Source organism: Electrona antarctica (assembly GCF_951216825.1).
Source record: "Electrona antarctica genome assembly, chromosome: 20".
Lineage (NCBI taxonomy): Eukaryota > Metazoa > Chordata > Actinopteri > Myctophiformes > Myctophidae > Electrona > Electrona antarctica.
The window spans coordinates 41,614,630-41,624,892 of record NC_136801.1 but is presented as its reverse complement, the minus strand read 5'-3'; the positions used below and the strand labels follow the sequence as shown (position 1 = coordinate 41,624,892).

At 43.5% G+C, this 10,263-nt stretch overlaps 1 protein-coding gene across 1 annotated transcript in view; it reads left to right on the top strand.

The window, feature by feature from the left end:
- Window positions 1-244: 244 nt before the first annotated feature.
- The window catches only part of LOC306913335 (sodium channel protein type 3 subunit alpha-like), a gene marked incomplete at both ends in the record, with an annotated part of 217,612 nt that continues 207,593 nt past the window's right edge, over window positions 245-10,263 (top strand). The window contains 3 exons of the mRNA XM_079489922.1: window positions 245-367; window positions 3,804-3,947; window positions 8,348-8,478. Coding sequence (XP_079346048.1) covers window positions 245-367; window positions 3,804-3,947; window positions 8,348-8,478 — 398 coding nt within the window. The remainder of the gene's footprint in view (window positions 368-3,803; window positions 3,948-8,347; window positions 8,479-10,263) is intronic.

Sequence of the window (10,263 nt, the reverse complement as noted above, 5' to 3'; positions counted from 1 at the left end):
GGGCTAATGCCACGGAACGAGCAAATCACACGATTTGTTGAGGTTGAAAATGTTTCAATTCAAACGAATTACGATTTCAGAAGACCGCTGCTCTGCATATCACTATATTAACCCTGTGTGTGTGTGTGTGTGTGTGTGTGTGTGTGTGTGTGTGTGTGTGTGTGTGTGTGTGTGTGTGTGTGTGTGTGTGTGTGTGTTGTGCAGCTGTACAGCTGTACAGTGTGTATTCTCTCAGGATGAGAAGATGGCCGACTGTGTGTTTCCAATGGGCCGCGACAGCCTGCAGCTGTTCACCCCTGACTCTCTGCAAGGAATCGAACAGCGAATCAGAGAGGAGAGGGCTCGAGGCGCCAAGCAGTACAAGGAGGTATACACGCACGCACGCAAGCAGTACAAGGAGGTACGCACGCACGCACGCACGCACGCACGCACGCACGCACGCACGCACGCACGCACTTACGCACGCACACACGCACGCACGCACGCACGCACGCACTAGGGCATTAAGCAACTATAGGTAAATCCACTAGTCGACCTTGTTGGTACTAGTTGACTAGATACGATTTTGTCCCCCGATTTTGTAGGCCTCAAGATCAGGTAAATTATAGTTACTAGTTCTTACCAGTTCTGAATATATATGAACAGCAAATGATGTTCAGTGTGGGTAATGCAATGTAATAGATCACATAACTGAGAGGGGGGGGGGATTGTTTACAGATGGTCTTGGGAAGTTGGGTTGGCCACAAACGTAGGCTAATAGAGATGGATGGATGCATGGATGGATGGACAGATAGATAATGTTGCTGGGTGTCCGAGCGATAACTCTAACGGCTGCTGGTGAACCGTGCAAATGAAAACAAAAGCGTACGGGGCACGTTTATTTCGCCAGTAAATGCTGTAGTACAATCATAAGTAGGCTACACCATTGATGTGTGATGTAAATTTGGTGGTGATATTATGCCTGTAAATGGAAGTTATTGAATATTTTCATGTTCGGTTGCACTTTGTAGACGGTCCCTAACCGCTCACCGTCTGCTCACCGAGTGGCGCGCTACGAGCTTGTAGGTCTGCTATTTTTGAAAAATCGAATAACGACTGACATAGAAACATAGCTTTTTCAGAAAACTGTCAGGACTGTCAAGACATTTTTAGAATCTGATCTCAGGTCAGAATGGGCTAGAGGAAGCATACCAGTGGGGTAACAGTGAGAACGGTGGCCTGTGATGCAGGTGTCGCTAGGGGGCGGAGGTAGATGGCGGCGCAAAATTGGGGAAATTTTAATTAACTAGTAAAGTAATTATTATTTTTTTATGTGGTAATTGGGAAAAAGGGCATCGTTAAGACCTCCATATTATTATGGTCAATTCCTGTGTGAAAAGTGGGAGTGATTGGTGCAGGCAGTGTGGAGCTATGACAGTGTTTCTGACACAAATTCTGACATTGAGTTAATTATATCCAATCCACTTTATTTATAAAGCACATTTTACAACTCAGAGTTTACAAAGTTCTGTACAGAAGAATAAAACTAAATACACTGTAGCTAAACAGAGAACAGCAGCAAACACACGAAAAATACAAAACGGATACAAAACATGGACCATAGAAACTCAACCGGGGTTAAAAGCCAAGGTGTAGAGGTGGGTCTTTAGGTGGGATTTAAAGGTCTCAATTGAGGGGTCCAGTTTGAAGGGGGGGGGGGGGCATTCCATAATTTGGGGGCTATGATGGAAAAGGCTCTATCCCCTCTGGTCTTTAAGCGGGTCTTCTTTTTTACCCTAAGGTTTAGCTGGCCTGCGGACCGCAGTGACCTTGGGGGATTATACACCTCAATAAGATCCGCCAAATACTGAGGTGCCAAACCATTCAGTGCTTTAAAGACAAATAATAAGATTTTAAAGTCGATTCTGAAACGCACAGGGAGCCAGTGTAGTGACGCCAGAACAGGTGTGATGTGGTCCCGCCTGCGAGTTCCATTTAGATGGCGTGCCGCGGCATTTTGGACTAACTGAAGCCGAGCAATGGATGCTTGGTTTAGGCCAGCATAGAGCGCGTTACAGTAGTCCAGGCGTGTGGTGAAATTATGGAATGTTGGAATTATAGTTTGTTTATAGTTTGATAGTCACCAATGTACACAGTTTTTAAATGTACAAATATTTATTTCCAAAAAAGAATAGGTAGTTAAACAACTAGTCGACTGGTCGACTAGTATACTAGACAACTAGTCAACTAGTCAAAATGACTAGAAGTGAATGCCCTAGCACACGCAAACACCAGTGTTCATTTGTCAGCAACTTTTGATTTTAGTTTCAGTCATAGTCTCTTGAATAGTTTTCATTTAGTTCACATTTTAGTCACATTTTAGTCACCTGGAATGTCTTTTAGCCGACTGAATCTACAGGTGATTTAGTCAACTAAAATGTATTTTAGTCACGCCGTCGTAATGACTGATTTTACACATTTGCGACACGTTGTGAGCTTGTAGATCAGCTACTTTCAGCATGCAACCACGTGTAAAATTACTTATACTGCTGTATCTCTTGTCCACTAGTCATCATAGCTTAGTTTTCATTTAGTTTTCATTTAGTTTGTCAGTGAAAAAAGGCAGTCTACGAACATCTTTTGTCAAAATTTGACAAAATCTAAACGGGCACACACACACACGCAGTACAAAAGTAATGTAATAACTCGTCAGGTTAGAATCTACACAGACAATCATCTGACAGAAGCTAATCCACAATTGAGCGATTGTGGTACGGTATGTATAGTTACATATTCCATAAACAGGCCAATTAAGGCCTAGCCAATTAGATCGCCCATAGGCAACACAATATGGTCGACTTCATTCAATGTTTAAAAGCATTTTTAGACTGTTTAGTGTTATCGTATTTTATGTAGGCAATTTTCAAGCTTACATGCTGATGATGTCATGATGTCTGTCTGGTCACACAAACATATATCGTTGGTTTTTGATTTGTTTTTGATTTGTTTTTCATAAATCAGTGCTATGGAACACCCTTTGTGTTGTTTCGAAAATATTGAACCAATGGAAAGTAGTAAAAAAAACGCTTTGGACAAAACCTCTTAACTCCACTGGACCCTCAAAAGTCCAACACCCCTCCCTGTAAATGCAAGTAATTGACAATATATAAAGTCACAACACCAACTTTGAAGAGGCAGAATTGCTTTGGTTTCAAAATATAAAGTTTCCTTAATTTCCTGGGGAAAAAAAATCATATTTTTCATTTCCTGAAAAATTAACATTTTGGGGAGTTAGGTGGTTTCTTCCCGACAGCAGAGATATTCAATAAATCTATCACTGCGTGAAAAGAGGAGTTAACGGGCAATTATGGGCACTAGATTTGCCCGTAAACCTCAAGTTTAGCGAGCATATACAGTAATATACGGTACCAGAGTTTGTTGGAAAGTTTAACGTGAGTTTCCTGTAATATACACATCCGTATTCCATGCTTTTTGCCCAGTGTATATTCCGTCCATTCACGAGTTGTCCTGACTGAAGTGAACTTGTAGATCGGCTATTTTCAGCAGGTGTAAAATCTGTCATTACGACATCATCAAGGCCCGCCAAAATACATTTTAGTCGACTAAATCAACTGTAGATTTAGTCGACTGAAACTAGACTAACGCAAAGACATTCCAAAACTAAATGAAGTCTCAGTCCAAAGACTATGTCTATATGACTAAAATAGAATTTTGCTGCCAAAAAACAACACTGCCTACTACTGTACTTGATATTACTGATATTGATAACCCAACCCTGTCGTTGTGCCTTACTGTGCATTCAGGACCTGGGGGACGTTGCAGAGGTCGAGGTCCGCGGGGACCTGGAGGCGGGGAAGCAGCTGCCCAGGATATTTGGGGAGATCCCCACCCACCTGGTGGGCGTGCCCCTGGAGGACATCGACCCCTACTACTACAAAGACCGCCGGGTACGTACAAGGGGCCAGTGAGGCTATTCAACGTTGAAGCTCTCCTCCCTAGTGGTAGGAGGAGGGACTACAAGCGGACCCGTGGATTCATGACCGGGAAACCCCGTGCAGCTGGGCTTTAACATTGAGCGCTCGGTTGCACTTCCGCATTTGACCACCAAAATTTGGTGGTCAAATGCGGAAGTAGACGTTCTGAGACGGTACTTCCGGCAGTCTTCCGGGTGCTTCAAAACGCCACTGAGCAACTTCCACTGACATGAATAGCTGGGGGGGCGGAGCTTCGCGCCAGTTCAGTCTCTATCCTTTTATATACTCTATGGGTACGTACCACAACCGTTTAGGCTTCACTCACACCTTCGCATCTAGCATACAACATTGTTGGATGCTAGATGTAAACAAAGGGTTTGCCCCAATGCATGTCACATGGTTTGACACAACATTTTTGTGTTTCGACTGCCCCCCTCCCCTTCATACAACACAAATGTTGTGTCAAACCATGTGACTCCCATTGGAAATGAATTGCGAGCTTGCATCAGTAAACAAGTCTCATGCATCAGCTATACTGATGATATACTATACTATCTGTTGTGCACGTGTGAGTCAGGCCTTAGCCTTATAGCGCTTCAACTTTGACCCTCACCCCTACTACTGCGTGTACGATAACCCTTATCCTGACCTCTACTATTTCACAGACCACGGGTATGATAACCCGACCCTGTCTCACCCATACACGGTGAAATAACACGGATTGGCAATGCCGTACAGACTAGTACAGTGGTTCCCAAACTTTTTCATGACAAGGACCCCCAAATTGACACCAATTAGCTCGCGGACCCCCATTTGAGAAGATATGCCAGGGACCCCCCCCATAAGAGAAGATTTTTACGGCTCTAGCAGAGATTCTCAACCCGTTTCATTTCAAGGACCCCCAGTTTGACATGCATTAGTCTACGGACCCCCATTTAATGGCATTTCTATCTCTGAGACACCAATTTATATTGTAAAATCAATGTTAATTTATCTCTGAGAGTGTACACTCCATTTGTACACCATTTGTACACTCTCTGAGTTACAGACCCATAAGGGTCCATTTGGTTCCAAACTATCATTTAGCTGGGGAACCACTGCCGTACACTGTAGACAACCAGAAAACCCCCCAAATGCGTTTATGTGACCAACTCCAATGTTTTAAGACACTAGTCGCCGCCCTTGACCTTAAGCCTTACCCTCACACAATGCTACTATACAACACCACTGTTTATTATTATGTTTTTTGTCACGACACCTTCATAACCGTTGAGTTTTGAGAGTCTCTCTCTCTCTCTCTCTCTCTCTCTCTCTCTCTCTCTCTCTCTCTCTCTCTCTCTCTCTCTCTCTCTCTCTCTCTCTCTCTCTCTCTCTCTCTCTCTCTCTCTCTCTCTCTCCCTCTCTCTCTGTTTTAATATTGTCTTCCTGTATAAAACGCATCCCTTCCTCCTATGTCACCTGTTTCACATGACTTTTATTTTTACTTTTGCCCTCCTTTCTCTCATTCTCTCTCTTCTCCCTTCCTCTCTCATTTTCTCTTTTGCGCTGCCCCTCTCTCTCTCTCTCTCTCTCTCTCTGTCTCTCTCTCTCTCTCTCTCTCTGTCTCTCTCTGTCTCTCTCTCTCTGTCTCTCTCTCTCTCTCTCTCTCACTCTCTCTCTCTCTCGTGTGTGTCCCCACTTTTTAGGTTGAGTGGTGGTAGTTTGGGTCTATGGGGAACACATGTGCGACGCACGCACGCACGCACGCACGCACGCACGCACGCACGCACGCACGCACGCACGCACGCACGCACATGCAGACACATTAGGTCTCATTCATCAAACGTGAGCCAAGGGGATTTGATTTTAAATCGCTGGTAAATATTGTTTTTATATACGCATCATTTACCCATATAGACGAGCAGTTTGTTACCTGCAGAAACACACTATGTCCTCTCTCTGTATATCTTGGTGTTTTCACTGTTTGTTTTCGCTGACAGGGACATGAGAACTCCAAAATACACACAATGCACAGACACGTGCACGCACGCAGCACAGACACACGCACGCAGCACAGACACGTGTACGCACGCAGCACAAACACACGCACGCAGCACAGACACGTGTACGCACGCAGCACAGACACGTGTACGCACGCAGCACAGCCACGTGCACGCACGCAGCACAGACACATGCACGCACGCAGCACAGACACGTGCACGCAGCACAGCCACGTGCACGCAGCACAGACACGTGCACGCAGCACAGCCACGTGCACGCACGCAGCACAGCCACGTGCACGCACGCAGCACAGACACGTGCACGCACGCAGCACAGACGCATGCACGCACGCAGCACAGACACGTGCACGCACGCAGCACAGACACGTGCACGCACGCAGCACAGACACATGTACGCACGCAGCACAGACACATGTACGCACGCAGCACAGACACATGCACGCACGCAGCACAGACACGTGCACGCACACAGCACAGACACATGCACGCACGCAGCACAGACACATGCACGCACGCAGCACAGACACGTGCACGCACACAGCACAGACACGTGCACGCACACAGCACAGACACATGCACGCACGCAGCACAGACACATGCACGCACGCAGCACAGACACATGCACGCACGCAGCACAGACACATGCACGCAGCACAGACACATGCACGCAGCACAGACACATGCACACACGCAGCACATACACACGCACACACATGCACATTTTGGTCACTGACGTTCACCGAAAACAAGAGTGGGGTTATGCAGAGCACAGAATTAATGAACCTCACTCCATTTCATGAAGTGTATACCTCTCATAACTGTTCGGTCATTCATCTCTCTCTCTCTTTCTCGCTCTCACCCCTCCATCGTGAATTATGTGTAGAAGTAGTTTCAGTGAGACGTAGAGTCACGTCTTATGCAGTAATTAAGTCATAACGCCACCATCTTATGCGCAATCCCTATTTTGAAAAAATAAAAAAATAAAAAAAAGCCAGACTCTTCACATAGAATGTCTGACATGTCAGAGCTGAACATGACATGTACATATGAAATAAATGCATAAACATGTACTTAAGATATGAGGTTAGAGCTAGAAACCACTAGCATTGCTAACAAAATCCTCAGTTCCCTGAAAAATTATGACAAATACTGATGTAAAATCCGTGATTTCTATACACCCAATCGTATAGTATCACTATAGTCTGTTGGCTTGTGTCTAATGAAAATCTCAAAGCAAGATGTATTAACAATGGTATTGTTGTAAAAGTATAGCTATTAACATCCTCCCGGGGCACTAGACCCAGCCGGTTACAGCAGGGCGCAGTGGCGAACATTAAGGTCTCAGAGAGCATACAGGGAACAAGGACAAAGAACAAAGAACATGCAAAACCTCTGTAGATGACTCAGCCCCATGCAGACGAAATGGGTCACATAATATGTTAAAAAGACTCTCTCCCAGTGTGAGATTTCTCTCTCTTTTGGTCTCACCGATTAACGCACGGTAAATAGTGCTGATCTTACAGGGAATGGCTGCCGATACTCTGATTGGTTTTAATTAAAGTATACAACGCACAAACAGACCAATGACTACCCAGCAAGCACGGTCAGGACCTGGACGGAATTAATGACGTCTCTATTGGTGCCAGATCAAGTCAAACCAAGACTAGTCAGATCTGGCCCAGAATATCACCTGATTTCAACCAACATGAATTCTGCCCACTAAGACGGACGTCCCTGGATGAATCAGAGAGAGTCCGATAGAGGCCAGATCAACTTAAGTCATATCATAACATAACTAGTCTGATCTGGCCCAGAATAATCTATACCGGTATATTATTTCAACTGGTGAACACGTCCTGGAAATTACATAACAAGATCATCCCCATATGGGCTGACTGTGATCTGGCCTATAGTCCTGAACGTCACCGAAGTCACCAGAGGACGTCATCATAATGTCATCATGACGCTCGCTGGGTAAGTCCAGGGCCTTTTTAGAGCTTAGCGCCTTGGCACAGTGCTCAGCTTACCGCACCTACGTATAACAGCAAAATGGCATTGGTCACACCTCCACGAATAATAAGACCTGGCGGTAATGAAGATGTCCATAATAGGACCCGCAATTCTGTCTGTCTGTCTGTGCGTGCGTGCGTGCGTGCGTGCGTGCGTGCGTGCGTGCGTGCGTGCGTGCGTGCGTGCGTGCGTGCGTGCGTGCGTGCGTGCGTGCGTGCGTGCGTTGTTCACAGGATATTGACATGCACGCCAGTATCAGTAAATTCATTCATAATAAATGAATTAATAACAAAACAACTCTCTCTCTCTCTCTCTCTCTCTCTCTCTCCCTCTCTCTCTCTGTGTCTCTCTCCCCCCATGCAGACCTTCGTAGTCCTAAACAAAGGGAAAGCCATCTTCCGTTTCAGTGCCACCTCCGCCCTGTACATCTTCAGCCCCTTCCACCCCGTGAGACGACTCTCCATCAGGATCTTGGTCCACTCATATCCTTCACAGTACCAATATCACACACCGTGTTTTATTACCAATATCACACGCAGTGTTTATATTCTACACGACGTACGTGGGTCGTGTTTATACATGGCAGAAGGTGAGTTAAGATCTTGGTCCACTCATATCCTTCACAGTGCCAATATCACATGCAGTGTTTTATTACCAATATCACATGCAGTGTTTTATTACCAATATCACATGCAGTGTTTTATTACCAATATCACATGCAGTGTTTTATTACCAATATCACATGCACGTGTTTTATTACCAATATCACATGCAGTGTTTTATTACCAATATCACACGCAGTGTTTTATTACCAATATCACACGCACGTGTTTTATTACCAATATCACATGCAGTGTTTTATTACCAATATCACACGCAGTGTTTTATTACCAATATCACACGCACGTGTTTTATTACCAATATCACATGCAGTGTTTTATTACCAATATCACATGCAGTGTTTTATTACCAATATCACACGCACGTGTTTTATTACCAATATCACATGCAGTGTTTTATTACCAATATCACACGCAGTGTTTTATTACCAATATCACACGCACGTGTTTTATTACCAATATCACATGCAGTGTTTTATTACCAATATCACATGCAGTGTTTTATTACCAATATCACACGCAGTGTTTTATTACCAATATCACATGCAGTGTTTTATTACCAATATCACATGCAGTGTTTTATTACCAATATCACACGCACGTGTTTTATTACCAATATCACATGCAGTGTTTTATTACCAATATCACATGCAGTGTTTTATTACCAATATCACATGCAGTGTTTTATTACCAATATCACACGCACGTGTTTTATTACCAATATCACATGCAGTGTTTTATTACCAATATCACACGCAGTGTTTTATTACCAATATCACATGCAGTGTTTTATTACCAATATCACACGCAGTGTTTTATTACCAATATCACATGCAGTGTTTTATTACCAATATCACATGCAGTGTTTTATTACCAATATCACACGCACGTGTTTTATTACCAATATCACATGCAGTGTTTTATTACCAATATCACACACAGTGTTTTATTACCAATATCACACGCACGTGTTTTATTACCAATATCACACACAGTGTTTTATTACCAATATCACACGCACGTGTTTTATTACCAATATCACACACAGTGTTTTATTACCAATATCACACGCACGTGTTTTATTACCAATATCACACACACAGTGTTTTATTACCAATATCACACGCACGTGTTTTATTACCAATATCACACACAGTGTTTTATTACCAATATCACATGCAGTGTTTTATTACCAATATCACACGCACGTGTTTTATTACCAATATCACATGCACGTGTTTTATTACCAATATCACACACAGTGTTTTATTACCAATATCACACGCACGTGTTTTATTACCAATATCACACACAGTGTTTTATTACCAATATCACACGCACGTGTTTATTACCAATATCACACGCACATGTTTTATTACCAATATCACATGCAGTGTTTTATTACCAATATCACACACAGTGTTTTATTACCAATATCACACGCACATGTTTTATTACCAATATCACATGTAGTGTTTTATTACCAATATCACACACAGTGTTTTATTACCAATATCACACGCACGTGTTTATTACCAATATCACACGCACATGTTTTATTACCAATATCACATGCAGTGTTTTATTACCAATATCACACACAGTGTTTTATTACCAATATCACACGCACATGTTTTATTACCAATATCACATGTAGTG